Below are 19,413 nucleotides of genomic sequence, written 5' to 3'. Positions count from 1 at the left end.
CTCTCTCTCTCTCTCTCTCTCTCTCTCTCTCTCTCTCTCTCTCTCTCTCTCTATATATATATATATATATATATATATAGTCATAAGTTTGTAAGTATAAGCCATTTTGTACTCATAAGTTTTCGGCCGTTAGATCTACTCCATTGACCATTTTCACCCATTAGATCGTACTATTCAACCAACTACCAACTCAACCCTAGGGCACCACTATTAACCTAACCGGTGACCACTATTATCCTAATCGCACATCCCTTTATCCAACGGTAAAGGTGTCTGTGGACCGGATCGGGTATGGATAGTTGATATACTGTATCCATACCCTAAGAAAAAATGATTAGAAAAAAAAAATACCCTGTCCATTTAATTTCAGATTGAGTCCGGATCTGAGCACTTAAGTTACTAATATATCCATCGGGTTTGTTTGAGCGGGTCTAGATAGTGACTACCCATATACTATCTGTTCAAGACCCGGTACGAGTTAAGTCTAAATCGAGTGCGGATACCTGTATACATATTTTTTTTTTTATAGACTTTATTAAATAGTCCGTGAACCAACTATAAATCTTCCCCTATAAGAGAATATAAGTTATAGTAATTACTAATATTATATACTAACATTTAAAAAAAAGAGAAAAAAATAAAGAGGAATCAAAAAATCTACTAAATAGAATATTCATTAAAAAAAACTAGGTTGTCGACTATAATTGGAGTCGAGATTTGGAAGAAAAAAAACTCACCCGTACCATGCCTATAAAAGAATTAAATCCTGATGATGACTGGACGATGAAAATATGTTCAGTAAATAAAACTTTTAACGAAAATAAATACAAAAAAATAAAGAGAGGAAAAAAATTAGAAAAAAAGAAAATAGTAAAGAAGAAGCTTACAGTTTATAGTTCACTAAGATAAAAATACTAGAGATCTCTCCCATCTATAATCCTATGTAAAAATTGATCGCTCAACTTCAAAAGCTCAAATCTAATATGTATTTACTATCGGATATTTCATGCGTCCAGATTCGGATCCGAATTAAAACTATTTACGACCCTTACCTATTTAAAAGTTGGATTCGGTCCGGGCAAACCAATATGATACAAATATAGGACCATACCCGGAAAACTTTAATGACCGAAATTTTACCCGTAATTATTCATTTTATCGGGTTTGTTATTCGGGTCGATTGGTCCGGTAGATCCGGTCGAACATGCTCACGTATATTGTGGACAGCTTACAAACGGCTCCGTTATCACCCATTTGTTTCGATAATGGAGCCTCCAAAATCGCACGATCAATGCCTATTGAACAGGATCTATACACTACAACAAATTAGGTTATAGGACACATGTTTCGGACACTTTTCAGTAAGTGTCCCAATTATACTAAAACTTAAAAAAACATTCACTATCCTAAATATAAAGCCCTAACCCAACCAAAAAATAAAAAATTACTCTACTCCAAACCCACCACACCCAGTCCATTTGATCCGATTACAAACAAAAGAAAAAAAAAAAAAGAAAAATTAATTACCATTTTTTCTTCTCTCTTCACTCAATCCACTGAAATTCTAGACGAAGAGCCTTTCCTGTCGTCCTCCTCCGCCACCGCAACCAACGAGATAGAGTTTCGGCGGTTACTAAATGCTTAAATAAGTATTGGTAAATTAGCAGCACTCTTTTAGGTTATAGCGACACTCTTTAACTGTCACTATATACCTAGCGACCCCACATATAGCAACACTTTTTAAAAGTGTCGGTAATTTTAGCTAGCAGTACTTTTTTGACATATACCAACATTTAAAAGTATCGCTGTAGACCGTTTTTGTTGTAGTGATACCACTTGAACCATCTAGAAACCAAATTTCATACTTTTACGTTATTGTTCTCTTGTCCATCAAGTAGACACAAAATGAACGGCGGACAATGAATATCCTCTAGAAAGTGATGATAGAAGTCTTGTAATCTAGATCGAGAGTATAGATTTTATTCTAAATAGTTTAAAAAAATTTTTAACCAAAATTCAATTGATTTGAATATCTTTGCGCCGTTAAACTAGAAAACGCTTCATATCGACTATTAAAATTACAAAATTTGAAACTCTTTGATCATTAGATCAATGATGTCGAAAAGATTTGAAATTTAGTTTCTAAATACTTTAAGTGGTATAGATTGTATTCAACGGTGTCGATCGTTGATTTGGAAGCTCCACCAACGAAAATAAATAGATGGCAATGAAACTCATTACTTATCGATAGTATTCCTGCTCAACTCGATGTTTATATATAACTAGTGAAAGGACCCGCGCTTTGCAGCGGGTAGAAACCGTAACAGTAATTAATAATAAAAAGATTTTAAACATTATCTTATGTGTCTCACTTGATACATTCACCAAAGGTCTCTCACTGTTGGCGGAGGATATAGGCCCGACGATGCCTTCTCCGGCGATAGTGATAGTGACGGCGACGATGATCCCTCCGACCACGGCAAAAGAAGAAAGTGGGCGTGCATTCGTGAGAGAGAAAGAGGGAGTGAGGGAAAGAAGCGATGGTGTATAGTAAAAATGAGAGATAGAGAATTGATGAATAAATTGAAAATAAAGAATTGAAAGTCCGATGGAGGAAAGGAAAAATGCTCATAATTAATAATTAGAGAAGAGAGGTTAGGATTGTAGATGGTAATGAAACCATTTAAATATATTAAATGAAAGTTTGGTAGTGGAACCGTTTGCACTAATTGAAAATAGTGGAGGAAAGGAAAATAGTCATAATGAATTATTGTAGATAGAAACAATACAATTGTAAATGGTAGTGGGACCATTAAATACACTAATTTATGGTTTGATTAGTGGGATCGTTAGAATGTATATTAAAAATTTGGTGAAGAGAAAAAAAGGAGTTACATGCTAGTGAGAGTGAAATAGAATTTGCCACGTGGCAACAAATATTGAAAATTTATATAGGTTATAGATTTCTTATACTAAATATTTATAGGTAGATACATGGAATTTTTTTTCTTTTAAATTTAAAGCGCCTCTACTGCCCTCCTTGTTTCTCTCTACAACAGTCAAACGCCCACTATCTAGGCTGTCTCACACCGCTCCGCTCCCAACCACCCACCCAGACCACAAGGCCAACCCCCCCAACCCCTATCTAAATCCAAACAAAATTCTTTCCCTTGAGAGCACATGCACGCTCATATCCCCTACGACCACGAAGCCTCTTCCCTTCTCATTATATACATGCAAGCAACCCATTAAGTATCAAAACAGCCCCCTCTATACCATCCTACCCTAATCGCTTCACCCCCCTCTCTCTCTCTCTCTCTCTCTCTCTCTCTCTCTCTCTCTCTCTCTCCCAACACAATGGAGATTGCCCACAAAGACTACCTCCTCTCCTCTCTCCTCCAACTCCTCAACCTCCTCACACTCCTCGTATGTCTCTCCATCGAGACCTTCATCTTCGTCCACAAATGCAACCCTTGGTACCACCTCCTCCCCATTTCTCTCACCCTTCTTCTCCGCCGCGCTCTCGCGACCAGGAAACAGACCTATCTTCTCGACTTCTCGTGCCTCAAACCCCCGCGGCGGTACCGCGTGCCAATCGCTGGGCTTCTGGAGCACCTCTCACTCATCAACTGCTTCGACGCCGACAGTGTCGCCTTCATGACCAAAGTCATCACCTCCTCCGGCATGGGCAACGAGACCTACTTCCCCCCTTCCTTGCATTACATCCCGCCCTCCGCGACGCACCTCGACGCCATGAGGGAGGTGCACATGCTCCTCTTCCCCACCCTCGACGACCTCTTCGCCAAGACCCGCGTGCGCCCTCTCGACGTCGACGCGCTCGTCATCAACTGCAGCGGGTTTTGCCCCTCGCCTTCGCTGTCGGCCATCGTCGTCAACCGCTACGGCATGCGGCACGACATCAGGTCCTTCAACCTCTCCGGCATGGGGTGCTCCGCGGGAGTCGTCGGCGTGGACGTGGCCAGAACTCTGCTCAGCAATATAAACAGGAGGTCCTACGTACCTCTCTATACGTGCATGCCGTGCCGTGCATGCGACCAATCCATTCCTTTAATTCTTTACATATATTGAAGCTGCCGATCGACGAAGAAATTAATTGGGCGACTTATAATTAGTTCCTAATAAGTATATATATCGATCTTTTATTTATTTTTATTTATATATATATATATTCAACTGCATGCAGGTCGTACGCGATCGTGATGAGCACGGAGATCGTGTCGACGGGGTGGTACAACGGGACGGACCCGCGGAAGCTGGTGCTGAACTGCTTCTTCCGGATGGGGTGCTCGGCGGCGCTCGTCACCAACCGCGGGAATAAGGCGGCGGCGGGGGCGGCAGGAGGGAGGCCTGCCAAGTACCGGCTTGCGCGGCTGCTGCGGACGCACGGGGCGCAGGAGGACCGCGCGTACCGGTCGGCGTCGCGGGAGGAGGACGCCGAGGGGATCACCGGATTCTCGGTGGAGCGCGACCTCATGCGCGTCGCCGCCGAGTTGCTGCGCCGGCACGCGGCCGCTGTCGCCGTGTCGATACTCCCCTGGCACGAGAAGCTGCGGTACGCCGCCGCCTACCTGCGGAAGAAGGCCGGCCGCTCCTCCGCCTGTGGCCGCTCCGAGCAGGCGCCGGCTGCTGCTGCTGCTGCTTTTTCGGCCGCGGCCGAAGATCTCGTGCCGGACTTCCGCGCTGCAGTCAACCACTTCTGCCTGCCGGCGTCGGGGAAGCCAATGATCAAGAAGATGGGTACGTACGCACGCATATACATACATAAACATAATAAATTAAGTAGCTTCTTTTTTTCTTATCTTTTCTTCTCTTCTCTCTAATTATTTAAGTTGTGTTACTTGCGTAAGTACTCTCAGAACTTTTTGATAGCTAGTGATAGCTAGGAGGATCACTAGCTAGGCCAAAAACTTTAATTTTGGCCCTACTGCATATTATTTTAGTAAAAGCGTTATCCTGTCGGTGGACCATATTGGTTAGATTATTTAAATCTTTAAAGCTTTAATTTTATTATTTTATTTTTTAATTTATTTGACTTAAGTCCCTCAATCAATATCATTTTGACCTCAAAATTTGAATCAATCTATTTAGTTTAGAGTTAGTTTTTTTGATTAATTGAATATAGCTACTTTATAAACATATTAAATAGCGGATATATTCCTATAAAGTTTATATCTACAAAAATCCTGACGTTTTTCGATATACTCACACTGTTAAGATCCGTTAGAAAAATATAGTTAACAGCTGAAACTTTTGAAAAGACATATTTATGATAGCAAAAATGTCATTTCACTTATCCTCTGTATACAAATAAATAATACTTTAACGGTAACAAATTAGAGGGACAAAAATATATATCATGAATTTTTACAGTGATAAATAAAAATAAACTTTTTAGAAATATATTTGTTATTCGATATATTTATAGAGATCTATATGAAATTAACCTTTAATTTCCTCGTATAATTTTTATTTCTATAAATTTGTAAAAATAAATTTATTAACTTAAATTTTGAAGTTAAAGTGTAGTTGGCTAACTCAAATCACACAAATTGAAATATTAGATAGTAAAATTAAAATTTTGAAAGATCGAATAGTCAAATCAAAATAGTCTGAAATTTGTATAAGTTCTATGCGTCCTAACCTATTATTTACAAAACTAATTAATAATGTGCATTCAAATAAATGTTTTGAAAAAAAAGTATTATACAAAAATTCTTTCAAGAGGTTTGAGCTTTCGTTTTTATTTTCTTGAAAACACTAAATTAAATTAAATTTGAACTTTTCTTTTTGTTGAGCTTGATAACCTTGTTTTTACTAAACACTGTAAAAGACAAAAAAAAGTTTGTAACTGATTTTTTTTGTACGATGTCCTAGCCTGATTTTTAGGGTCGTCTATTTTACTCTAGTTCTAATATATTATAATCGTATTAAAAAATTATTTTAATTTTATTACATTTTATATATGAAACTATTATAAATTCTGGAGCTCCACATTTTTTATTGGCGAAACATTCTGCTGGTGGTGACGGCTAGCTGAGAGTAAAATAAAATTAAGCGTATCATCATTTTGGACAGCCGCTGGGTTAGGACTGCGGGAGGCGGAGATGGAGGCGGCGCTGATGACGTTCCACCGGTTCGGAAACCAGTCGTCGGCGTCGATGTGGTACCAGCTGGCATACTTGGAGGCGAAGAAGCGGGTGAAGAAGGGCGAGAGAGTGTGGCAGCTGGGCATGGGCAGCGGCCCCAAGGCCAACACCCTCGTCTGGGAGTGCTGCCGCCGCTTCCACAAGGACGAGGCCGCCGGCGGGCCCTGGTCAGACACCATCAACCGCTACCCCCTCTCCCCCGCCGCCGAGCGCGACTGGTAAAATTAATCATATATTATATTATATTATATTATATTATATTATTATTATTATTATTATTATTATTATTATTATATGACGATCGAGGAAATTAAATCATAACATTCCTACGCCCGTACGTACGTACGAAGAAGAAAAAAAAAAAAAGAGAAAAAAAAGGAGAGAGCAAATTAAGAGATCAGGTGATATTATCTATTATTTATTTGAAAAAAGAAAAGGGAGGAGGGAAGGTAAAATATATTGTGTGCGCGGAGTTCTCTTCTTCAACTATATATTATTTATTTTAAAATAGGCACTTCTACTTTCTATTTTTAATTATTGTTAATGTCTTTTCAGTTGACCGACCCGACCGATGTTCAGTCAATTCAGTTAAATTAAAATTTCCTATTAAATAATAATAATAATTTTATATTCCTTCTGAAATGGCCCTATTAATTAACTCGCTTTTTCTTATTAGTTGATGTTCGGTAGTAAGAAGTCATCACAATTATTTGTATTTGGTGGTAGAATTAATTATCATAAATTGAATAAAATTTCTCCTTATTTCACTACAACTACCCAATATTATTTAAAAAAAATAAACGCAAAAAGTATTAACAAAACCAAAAAAAAAAAAAAAAAGGTTGAGAGACCTACTTCACAATCGATTATACTTGAGGGTTGTTGATGCAATTTTACGTATTTAAAAGGAACAGCGAGAGATATACGGCAGTTGCGCAGATAATGTACGGGGCTCTATAGTTTGGCAGATACAAAATTATTCCCAGCACCCAACTCTTCCGTATGTGGGTGCACCACTCCTCATTTACTGTCCATTACTATTGGTGGCGTACGAAAGTATGGGTACACCGGGTGCAGGAAATAATTTCTCTCCTGCGGTTTGGTGTCCGTGCGATGTTGTATTTAATTACATAGTGCGCCTAATTGATGGGGAACGTGTTATTTATTTCTCGGCCGCGTATTCATTCGGTGGTTGGGTCCCAAAGGACCAAACTCCAGAGAATTTATTATATGTGTGGCTTATTTAATTGTTCCGGAAATACAACGCATTTAATTTGTTGTTTATTTATATGTCTAGGCCGAGAATGTAAATGACATGCATGCGTCGTGGCATGGTTTTAATGTAACAGCTGTGTTTTTTTTTTTCCTTTTTTTTTTTTTTTTTTTTTTTTTTTTTTTTTAGCTTTCTTTTAAGTTTTACTCCGAGCCCCTGACCGGAAGATACCACCCCGCTCTCGTAGAAAACAAAATTTTGTGTTTTCCTTTTTTGTGGGAAGCTGAGGATAGAGATGTCAACGGGTCGGATTCAGAGTAGATTTTTAAATATTCGAATCCGAATCAGACTTCAAACCCGAGATCCGAAACCCGAACACGAACCCGAATCCAAACTCAAAAAATTTGAATCCGAAACCATTATTTCTTTTTTACAATATTTCAAAATATATTATATTAAATCTAAATTTTTAAAATACAAATTTAAATATAACATCAAATAAATAAATAAATAAATAAATAAATATATATATATATATATATATATATATATATATATATATATATAATACAAAATAAATTCGGGTTCGGGTCGGGTATAGTCAAAATCCATATCCGTCGGGTTTTTATGTTTTTTATCCATATCCGAATTCATATCCAATTAGTATCGGATATATCCGTTTCATTTGGTTTCGGATTCGAATAAAATTTCGGGTATTTATACCCATTGACATCCGTAGCTGTGGCACTCGATATATATATTTGAAAATAACCAATTTACCTCTATTTTTTTTTCTTTTTAAAATGCCCCTCATATGTTCCACCGTTGTTGCAAAATACTCCCGCAGCTATCTCATGTTAAGTTAACTTGGGTTAAACGTAAATTAAATATCTACCATAATTAAAAAAAATTAAAATGCTAATTTTGTCCTTAACTTAAGAGCAAATAAGAAATGTTGGTGACAGTAGAGGAATATATTTGAAAAGACCAAAAGTCAAAATACTTTTTGTGTTCCTGATTTTAAGGGCAAATAAGAAAGTCGGTGATGGTGGAATAGTATATTTGAAAGGACAAAATAGTAATTGTACATAGATAATAAAGTTAATTAACAAATTTTAATTCTAAAGTGCGATTGGTTCGAGTTATCATGGCAGGATTACAGGCAATCCTGCCAGGATAACTATATTTGGTTAATCCGCTATGTAATCTAGTCGTTATTGTAGCATTACAAATCGAGCAGGATTATATCGAAAATATTAACGGGAGGGGGATTGTGTATCTTGCATTACTGAAACCCGTTAATACTATATATTATGTAAAATGACAATTTTACCCTCCAACAACTTCAAATCTAATTAACAGCATTATTTTCATCTCTCTCTCGCCTTCCCCCCTCTCTCTCGCACGCCACTTTCTCTCTCTCTCTCTCTCTCTCGCGCGCGCGCACGAACACCTATCATCTTCTATTGTGTCGTCCTCCCAGGTAATCATCATGATCTCCTTCCCTTTATTCGTCATATTCCGCAAAAAATAATATTCAAATGACAACAACAAGGGCAATTTTGAAAAAAAACTATAGTTTTATGCCAGGATTACTAAATTTTATAAACTGAACCAAACGTATTAATGCTATAAACACTGTAATTTAGTATTACATTACTGTATTAAACCAAACGCGCTAATGCAGTATCAGTAGTAATCTCACGCCGAAATCCAAGATATCTGGATATGTCGAGATACTTTGTAATATTACATAACTCGAACCAAACGGGCCCCTAGGGGTATATTAGAAATAGGTTGGAACGTAAAAGAGTATTTTCAATATTAGCCTTCTAAGAGGAGTAAATCGGAATGTCGAGAATTTTTCAGGAGTATATAAGCAATTGCCCCATATATATATATATATAAAGAGAAAGAGAGCTAGGCTGGTATATTATCAGTCGCACGGAGGCCTCCGTGCTATCAAGTTGTTTTCAATAATGCGGCTTCTAAATTGACGATCCACTTCGTTAGACTTGATCTATACTATTAAAAATATTTGAAAACTAAATTTTATAATTTTATGACATCAATTGGCTAGTAATCAAAAGATCTCAAAATTGACAATTTTAATGATAGATGTAATGCGTTTGTAAATTTAACTATATAAAACAATCCAAATCTGATAAAATTTTTATAGAATTTTTTTTTTACTATTTAAAATAAGATCAGCATCTCTGATCGTAAATCAAGCCTTTTATTATTATTTTTTATGAGATTTTATTTTTAGCCATTTTATTTTTAGACTATTCGTTTGATAGGTAAATGAAGCGCACGAAGAGATGAAAATGACGCGACAGTGCAACCATACGTAGAGAGATGTTATTTGGTCGGATTAATTGGGAGCGAATTTTCAAAAATTAGAACCCGAATTGGACTTCAAAATCGACATCTGAATACCGGCCTATTTCAGCAGATTTTAAAAATTTATGAATGTAATAAAAAATTCAAAGTCCGAATCCGAATTAAAAAATTCAAATCCGAAATAGTTATTTATTTTTACTATACATATTTCAAAATATATTAAGTTAAATTTAAAATTATAAAATATATATTCAAATATAAATCAAATATTTATATATTTTATATAATATAAAATTAATTCGGATTCCGATTAGTTTCAGATAAAATTTATATCTAAAATTAAATCAGTTAAATTTTTATTTTTTACATTTATATTTAAAATCATATTTATTTAGTGCGGAATAAATTAGCTGGGTTCCAATTCGGATTGGAATAAAATATTACATAACCCTATGCATTGACATGGCTATCAGTCCGTGCAAAACAAGCAATAAGTGCGTGAGAAATAGTGGCTGCGTCGTGTGTGTCATGTGTCACATAATTTGTTGAAAAAGACGTTCCAAAGCCACCGTACGTGCAAAAACAAGCAATAAGTGCGTTGGAATAGTGCGTGCGCCATGTGTCCCATGTTTGTTGCTCTGATCCACACTAGTTTGGAGACTATACGGATCCGCGCCATGTGGCCGATCCGATGACCACAGATGGAAAGTTAAAAAAAAAAAATTTGTGTTTTTAAAGAGAGGGAGAGAAAAAGCAACTAAGAAACGTGGCCGTCAGATCAGCCACGTTGCGCCGATCCGTATAATCCCCGAACAAACTAGTTTGGAGACTGTCCATAAAATTTTTGTCCGATCCACACTATCATTCATCCGTTTCACATGTACTTAAAAGATTACTTTTTATTTTTCTTATTAAAACCCAACGAAAGTTTGTTTTATTTATTAAAAGGATGATTTGATGATATTCTCTACAACTAATAATATAGTAAACCAATTCACACATCTAGTATGAAAATTAAATAATAATTAAATTATGTCAGGAGGGCTATCTTATCGTACTGGAAAAAAATAACACAAAATAATTAAGGTATAAAATGGAATGAACAATTTATTAAAAAAAAGAACAAGAATATGAAAAGTCAAAACCCTAATGTGTAATTAATTAGCAAGATATATGATGATCTCATGAATGCGAACAGTAAATAAATAATTCTTATTTGATTTGTAAAATTAAAATAGACTACCAAAGTTTATAATTTTTAATATATAGACATTCTAATTATTACAAAGTGCAACCGATAAATTAGATATAGATTTTAGAAGTACAGTACATTTTTATATATATACTTATGCACCAAGTGCAGGTAATTCTTTCTTAAGATCAACTAGCTTCCTGCTAATTGGGCCGGGGAAAACTACAGCCTGCCTCAGGTGACATGACGCGTTTTTATTTTGTTACCAAATAGTTTAAAATATCATACTTAATTATTATGTATTATTATTATTATTATTTTTAAGAAACCTATCGCGAACGGACCGTCCCTAGAGCAAACGGCAAAGGACTTGGTCGTTGATATCCGAGACTCAATTTCGAATCCTAGTTGATTCACATTTCCAGCTAAGTTTCTTTTATTTCTAAATGAAATAAAAAACGAAACGGGTAGTGTATTATCTATCTCAAAAAAAAAAAAAAAAAAAAAAAAACCTATCGCCAAGTAGGGTAGTATAATTAAATTTGTTAGAAGCAACTTCAAACTTACCCCTTAAGCGTTTGATTCGGGAATAAAAGGGGGATTAACCCCAAACGGAAATTTTTGGGGGTGGGGTTTGTTAACCCCATCCTTAACGGTTGTACCATAAACACTACAATCCTAGACTGTAAATCCTAAAGCGCCCTATGGGAAAATAGGGCAGAAAACCAAATTTTCAACGAAGTTAATTCATAAGAAGAATTTGGGCAGCTTCCTAAATTAAAAGGTTAGTTTTGATATTGATAATTTTTTCGGAGAATCTATAAAATTAGGAGTAGATAGAAGCATACTAAAAAAATTAACCTATTTTTTAAAAAACTGTAAGGTGGCACACCATTTAATAATAAGGCCTTATAGTAAAGTAAACATAAAATTAGAGGATAATTAGGTGTCACCTTTCAATCCATAGAGTGCCAAAGTAAAAAATATGTTATATCATATGATAGTTGACTTCGTTAATTTGAGCGACGGATTCGAAATGTGAAAATGCGCTATACCATAGGCAGACAAATTAAAATTTAGTTTTTTTAAAGAGTTATACTATACATACACTTCAAAAGAGATGTATGATATACATTGCACCCATTAGTTGCATTAATTGATGTGACTAGTAGAGGCCACCCCACCCCAAAAAATTTAAGTTGGAACAATTGCTTATATACCTTTGAAAAGCTTTAGGTTTTCTTATTTACTCCACTTAGAACGTTATATGAGATATATCCTTCTAATGTTCAATACCTTTGAAAAGCTTTAGGTTTTCTTATTTACTCCACTTATAACGTTATATGAGATATATCCTTCTAATGTTCAAAGTTTTTTCAATTATACTCCTTGAGAGTTTGATTCTGTTAGTGAACTTTAGGAACAACCATTATGTGATATATTGAAGCTTAGCAAATTGGCAAGATTACAGTATAAATTTATGCTTGATTGAGTTGAAGACGTTTGATGCAAAATAGACGCAAAATGAACTTTGAAACTCAAGATTTAAGTTATAGAGGACGAAAGTTGAAATACTTTACTTTGGAGGGGCATTTTGTCATTTTTGCTATATTAGGCGGTGGCACTACAACAAAAACGGTCTATAGCGATACTTTTAAATGTAGGTACATGTGAAAAAAGTGCTGCTAGCTAAAATTACCGACACTTTTAAAAAGTGTTGCTATATGTGGGGTCGCTAGGTATATAGTGACAATTAAAGAGTGTCGCTATAACCTAAAAGAGTGCTGCTAATTTACCAACACTTATTTAAGCATTTAGCAACCGCCGAAACTCTATCTCGTTGGCTGCGGTGGCGGAGGAGGACGACAGAAAAGGCTCTTCGTCTAGAATTTCAGTGGATTGAGTGAAGAAGGAAGAAAAGATGGTAATTGATTTTTCTTTTTTTTTTTTTCTGTTTGTAATCGGGCCAAATGGACTAGGTGTGGTGGGTTAAGTAGAGTAATCTTTTATTTTTGGTTGGATTGGGCTTTATATTTAGACATTAGTAGATGTTTTTTTAAGTTTTAGGATAAATGGAACACTTACTCAAAAGTGTCCCAAACATGTATCCCTATAACCTAATTCTGTTGTAGTGGGCTCCACATAGACCTCAGCCTTATAATTTACATCTTTGGTTAAAGATGGTTAAGTAATAGGGAGATAGAGAGAAAGAGAGATTGAGCACCAAAAAAAATAGAGGAGAGACAGCTTTGTTTCGTTCTAGCGAGCGAACGAGTCGAGTGTGCGCACATATATTTTTGGTGTTTCGACGTCGCGGTTAGTATTGTAATATTATTATTTTTTCATTTAGATTCTTTTGATAGATTTTTATAAAAATTGAGAGTTAAAAACTAATTTTTTATACGTTTTAGGAGCTGATTTCGTGGCTGTCGTTCAGACTAGGAGAGCTGTAGCATATCATCTAACTATTTCAACTGTCGTCCAATTTCTTGGATTTGTGATATAAGTGGGTTTCGTATTGTCAAAATTTGTGGGGACTAATTCCGATATCCATATTATTTTATTTGTCCTGTGAGATAAATTGTTGACGTAGTTGAGATAATAGTGATAGTTTGACATTTGCCAGTAGAATAAATTGATATATATATATATATATATAGTCCGTCTCCCCTACTTTCGAAAGTACGGGAGGCCCCGTGCTTGTAAGTTGTTTTCGATAATAGGACGTTCGATTCGACGATCGGCTTCGTTAGGTATGATCTACCCTATTGGAACTATCTAGAAACCAAATTTTAGATTTTTTTGACATCATTTACTAAGCGATCAAAAGGTCTAAAAAATGACTATTTTAACAGTCGATATGGCACATTTTTAAGTTCAACGGTGTAGAAGTATCCAAATTACATGAAAATTTAATAAAAAATTCTACTTAACATCAGTAGCAAGATCAATACTTTCGATTTAAAATTTGAATCCTTTATCACTGTGTTTTATGAGATTTTCATTTTCAGCCGTTCATTTTGAGGCTACTCGTTCACTAGACAAACGAAATCAAAAAATTATGAAATTTGGTTTCTAGATAGTTCCAATAGCGTAGATCAAGTTTAACGGAACTGATTGCCGAATCGGATGTCCCATCATCGAAAACAACTTACAAGTACGGGGCCTCCCATACTTTCGAAAGCATAGGAGCCTAGCTCTATATACATATATAATTGAGCTCCTATGCTTTTAAAAGTACCAAATTATTGGTGCTTGTAGATTTTTAGCCATTGGATTAAGAGATATACGGTTGGGATGATGTGGGCCCCCTAGGGTTGAGTGGGTGGTTGGTTGAATAGTATAATCTAATAGTTGAAAATGATCCGAGGAGTAGATCTAACAGTAAAAAAAACTTACAAGCACCAAGTGCTTGGTGCTTTTACAAGCACCATAGCTGGACTCTATATATATATGTGTGTGTGTGTGTGTGTGTGTGATATTTTCTAAAGGTCAATAAATAGTGACAGATAGTGTGAGATTATAACTGTATGTTGGACACTATGACAATATATCATAATCTATTTAATCATCGCATTTAACCATAGGCTGCATGCTATGTTGAGGTTGACAGTGATACTATACTCGGTTGGGGTAGCACCTCGCGAGTGCTACTCCGTTGGGCTATGAGATATTATTATGGCATGGGTCAGACAGTAGCTTTGTGGTATCGCACCACTATAGGTGAGTGCTGGACACGAGGCGGTGCATGCTAGACCTGACTGTTGAGTCGGTCACTATGATTCGGTATTAGTGTAGTATTTTATTTTGTCTCTAATTGATGCATGGAAAACATAATTTACAATTTCAGCTATATTGTAAAGGCATGATAGTAGCAATTATTTTCAGCAATTATTCATATTAGTATCGTTCTTTCATATTGCTCAGTTATTTACTATTTTTGCCTCTTATGAACCTAGTGGTGCAGATCGTCGGCGTTGACGATCATACCCACTGGGAACTATTGATAATAGTTCTCATACCCTTTTTATTAATATTTTATTTTAGAACCTTCTGCACCAGCGGCTGATCGAGTTAAGGAGATTGCGGATAGTTAGTATCTCCTACTCTTTTTGTGTATGTAGTTGAACTACCTATCAGTGTATATTATAGCAGCCTCTACAGTGCTTTGAGGTTTGGAGTGGTCAGAGGTGTTGTATAATTTTGAGAACTAGTATGGGTATGATTGTATATCTTTAGAGTGTTGCTATAGTATATAGCTTTTACTTTACTTTGATGCCTACTGTTATTAGATTTTAATTAATTTTGATGAACAAATTTTTTTGACGCTTCAAGCTATATCTGCTTTCTTTGTCAAAAAGACAAACTCACTCTCTCTATTCTTTATTTGATGCTCTATTAGAGTGAGAAATTTTGAGCTAAGTTTAAAACTATTCATCTTATCACCTTATAGATCACTTAAACATTTTCTAACTTTTGATTAGGTGCATAGGATTTTTAAATATTCAAAAAACTGCTCAAATTCTGTGTTCTGTCAAGTTACGATTTCTGGACCCTGTTCCGGGCGCCCTAAAGTGGATCCGAATCTCATGAGATTTTTTGAATCCTGCCTGTTTGCTGTTCGGGTGGTCCAAAAACTTCTTTACCGGATCTGGTCGCCCGAATTTCAGTTTAGGGCGACCGAAAGTGTTTGACTTGATAGGTTGCGTATCAGCCCAAAAAGTTCTGACGCAAGCGGCGCGGGCGTTGAAAATCTGGGCACCCACATCTTCTGGAAGCCCAAAATGATCCTGAATCCAGGAAAATCCGGCTGTCAGAAAAAGTTGTCCCTCGAGATCTAGGCGCCCACAATTTCTGACGGCCCAAATCCAGAGGAAGCGGCGTGTGTCAGAAAAGCTGTTCCTCGTGTTCTGGGCGCCCACAACTTTTGACGGCCCAAACATACAAAGTCAAGAAAAGCGACGCACGTGGTTTGACAGGCAGCTGGCGTGCACAACTTCTGGGCGCCTGGAAACAGGTTTAGGGCGCCCGAAAGTACAACTGACAAAAGCTACCCGAAGCTATAAATAGATGGTATTGAGGCCTTTCTCATGAGCAACTAGATAGTTCATTTTGAGCTTAAAAATTCAGTGTCTCTAATACTCTTAGCTCTCAATTCTCTCTCTATACTTGAGTGAAATTTGTAGTGAGATTTAATCTTGTAAAAAGAGAGAAAATCAAAGTCTTGAAGCTTGAAAAGAAGAAGGAGTTGGTATGAAGGCTTGGTGCTTGCCCGCAAAAGCATCATCTAGTGGAGATCCAACATTCTCTAGTATTGAGAAGTTGGCGGGGACGTAGGCAAAGTGCCGAACCTCGAAACAAATCGATTGTGTGCTTTTGAGTTTGCATTTTTTTAAACTTCTCACTTTTATTTGCATAGGATCTTTAATTTGCTTGATTATTTGGATTTTTATTTTAGAAAGCTAATTCACCCTCCCTCTTAGGTTGCCATTTTGATCCTCAATTGGTATCAGAGCGAGGTCTCACATTATTTAAATTAAAATCTAAGTGAGAATAGCATCTACGGGAAAGAATATCGAAGGACAATCTATTGTTCGGCCACCATTTTTTGATGGAATCGATTATCCTTTTTGGAAGATTAGAATGAAGATATTCTTTCAATCTCTAGATTTTGATATTTGGGATATAGTCGAAAGTGGTTATATCGCTCCATCCAAATCAAGAGCGGAATGGAATGAAGCCGAAAAATTTCACTTTCAATTGAATGCTAAAGCTATCAATTCATTCCTTTGCGCTCTCAGTAGAGAAGAGTTTCATCGAATCTCTACATGCACAACGGCTAAAGAGATTTGGGATAAATTAGAAGTTACTCATGAAGGTACTTCTAGAGTGAAGGAATCTAAAATAAGCATGCTTATGTCAAATTATGAACTATTCAAAATGGAGGAAAGTGAATCCATTTCGAATATGTTCATGTAAGGACTGAGATTTTTACAGTGCAACTAAACTCTCTGTTGATGATGTTTATGTGTGTAATTTAATTACATAAACACTCGTCAAGTTTCAGGAGAAAATGAGCTAGAACGGAGAAGTTACGCGATTATTAGTTTTCACTTAAAGTGAATAGTAACTCTGGTTTTCCGGAGAAGCCGCGGAGTAGAGTTGGCTTCTGGCACGTATTGGACTCCGAACATAGCAGTCCAATAGCTCGTTTCGACCGGTTCAGCTATTCTGGAACTAATGGCGCTGACGGATTTTGGGTTTGGCGCACGGATTTCGAGAAAATCTGAAAATACATGTTCTATGTGTATTTGTGCGTCATTTTGGCCTTTTTGGGGTGAAAGCGCATTTCGTCGCGAATCCGTGATCGTTCGACGTGAACCAAATCGTAGCTTTGTTGTCTCCGAGGTGTTGATCGCACTGGTGCAATCCGTTCGCAAATCTGACGGACGAATCTGCGGAGATCGCACGTTGATCGAGGAGAGGTCGGTGTAGGGAAAACTATATTTTCGCAAGAGTCGTAATATTTTATGTACCGAATCATGCGAAATTAGACGTGGAAGGGCGTACGTGCAAAATACTCGCACTGTGAAGGACTAAATTTCTATTAATCAGTGTAGAGGGACTTGTGTGCAAATTGACAATCATATAAGGAGTTCCTAGGGTTTCATCATGGAAAAACCCTAACTTTGGTTCACCTTCTCCCTCAGCCGACCTCCTTGCAATCCTCTGAACCTTCCCCTTCCTAGCCGCTCGCACTCTGGCCGCCGGCAAGCACCTCCGGCCACCGGAGTAGGCCTTTTAGTGCTCTCCTCTCCATCGGGTTCCACTACTTAGGCCGTGGATCCCAGGAAAGCATCCTTTTGCGTCGAACCAGAGTTCTCCGGCCGAGGCTTCCCCTCCGGCGACATCCTCGCCGGCCCCGCCGTCCACGCGCGTCGCCTGGCGCCGCCAGGACGCGCTGCAGGTCGCCAGACCCAGAGCGGGCCGGCCGGCGCGCCTCTCGCCATCCTCGGATCGCCGGCCGCCAGGACACTCATAGGCGACCTCCCCAGTGGACCGCCGGCACCTCTGCGTCCGGCCAGAGTTGGCCGCCGCGCCGGCCCTACTGTTTGCGGCCGCTCCGAGGAGATCTGGCCTGCGTGTTGGCAGATCTGCTCTCCCCCGCGTCGCCGCTGTCAAGGATCCGGCACAGGCCGCTCCCGCCGTCCTCGACGACGCTCGCGCTCGCCTGGAGGCTCCCCAGCCGTTTTCGTGGCCGCGGGCCGTCGCTCCTCTCCATGGCGGCCGCCACATGGACTGATACAGGCTGAGCACGCCAGCACGCCACCGCCGCTTCGCCGCCTGCCTCGTCAGCATCGACTCCGCGGCGGTCACACCTGTTCCGCCGCCGGCCTCCATGTCGCCGGAGGCTCCCTGTTGGCGGTTCTGTGGCCGACCTCACTCGGCGTTAGGCTGCTAGGGCATCGTCGTCCCGTCGACGTTGCCGCGCTCCCGTCGCTGCTGACGCCGCAGCATCGGACCCCTCTTGACCTGCCGCACCTACCCCTGTCCGGCTTCCGCCGTCCGGCCTCCGCGGCCACCCCCTGAGCGACGTGCCTAGCTCGGTAAGCTAGTATTGCCCAATTTATTGTGCACTGTTTGGGGTTCGTGTAATGTATCGGCGACCCCGAGGCTGTTCGATGCCTCCGGAAGTGAGCACGGTGAATCTTTCAGTCAGTGCTGATCACGTGCTCACCATCAATCGGGCGGTCAAGAGGGTCGTTGTGTCATTTTGAAGTGATTTAGTTTCAGCGCACAGTTATTCTGCTTGAAGTTCGGTCGCTTGTGCTCGTGACAGCGACGGCAGTGCTTCAGAAGGTTGGAGCACGGCCTTCGACACGCCGAGACTGTCGCCAGGTTGTCTCGGTTTGCCCTGAATGATTTCTTAGTTATGTGTAGACGGACCATAAAAGCGCCGAAATCGCGAAATGAAACTACGATTTCGGTAATCGGGGAGGGCTTTTATTGTATTTTTGGGTTGTTGCGGCTGCTGTTGGCAGCATTGCGGTGAGCAGGGGTAACCTTTTGCGACTGATTGTCAAGACCGCCAGACCTTTTGGCTAAGATCGGAAATGCATTTCGGCACGTCTTTCGGCAAATCCTGCCGAGAAACGCATTTCGCGTTCAAGAACTCTTCTGCGATACTTAGTGATCATTTGCCACGTCTCTGAGCCTTGTGGTGGTCACTCGCTCATTTTCGAGAGTTCAGAAATGACGGGTGAGCGACGGTGGGTTCCGTGTCGAAATAGGACAATTCCGGGACACAGTCGGAACATTATCTGATGATAATCGTTTTGGAGTGAGTTAGGGTCTTTGCTGCCAAGGACACACGTAATTTGATATTTTAGTGCAGCGGGTGACTCGTAGCATGAGTGGTACATTTCGGGGACAGTCGTGGGCGTCGACGGGAGGTTCCGGTGCGGTTTGGGACCTCCCGGCTTGGTAATCTCTTCTTT

The 19,413-nt window shown here is 38.8% G+C and overlaps 1 protein-coding gene across 1 annotated transcript; it reads left to right on the top strand.

Annotated features, from left to right (window-relative positions):
- Positions 1-3,192: 3,192 nt before the first annotated feature.
- Positions 3,193-6,533, top strand: LOC109706147 (3-ketoacyl-CoA synthase 10-like). Its single transcript, XM_020226950.1, has 3 exons — positions 3,193-4,010; positions 4,205-4,758; positions 6,097-6,533. Exons 1-3 carry the CDS (start codon positions 3,358-3,360, stop codon positions 6,387-6,389), a joined length of 1,500 nt encoding a protein of 499 aa, XP_020082539.1. The 5' UTR covers positions 3,193-3,357; the 3' UTR covers positions 6,390-6,533.
- Positions 6,534-19,413: the final 12,880 nt, after the last annotated feature.

This window comes from Ananas comosus, unplaced genomic scaffold (assembly GCF_001540865.1).
Source record: "Ananas comosus cultivar F153 unplaced genomic scaffold, ASM154086v1, whole genome shotgun sequence".
In the NCBI taxonomy this organism is placed as follows: domain Eukaryota; kingdom Viridiplantae; phylum Streptophyta; class Magnoliopsida; order Poales; family Bromeliaceae; genus Ananas; species Ananas comosus.
Note: the sequence above shows the minus strand (reverse complement) of the source record. Positions and strands in the feature narration are given on the sequence as shown.

What these genes read in the sequence shown, in the direction of transcription:
- LOC109706147 (XM_020226950.1), top strand. Translation starts at nt 3,358, where the DNA reads ATGGAGATTGCCCACAAAGACTACCTCCTCTCCTCTCTCCTCCAACTC. An exon ending in CTCAGCAATATAAACAGGAG is followed by an intron (nt 4,011 to 4,204) that starts GTCCTACGTACC and finishes AACTGCATGCAG; the next exon opens with GTCGTACGCGATCGTGATGA. An exon ending in GCCAATGATCAAGAAGATGG is followed by an intron (nt 4,759 to 6,096) that starts GTACGTACGCAC and finishes CATTTTGGACAG; the next exon opens with CCGCTGGGTTAGGACTGCGG.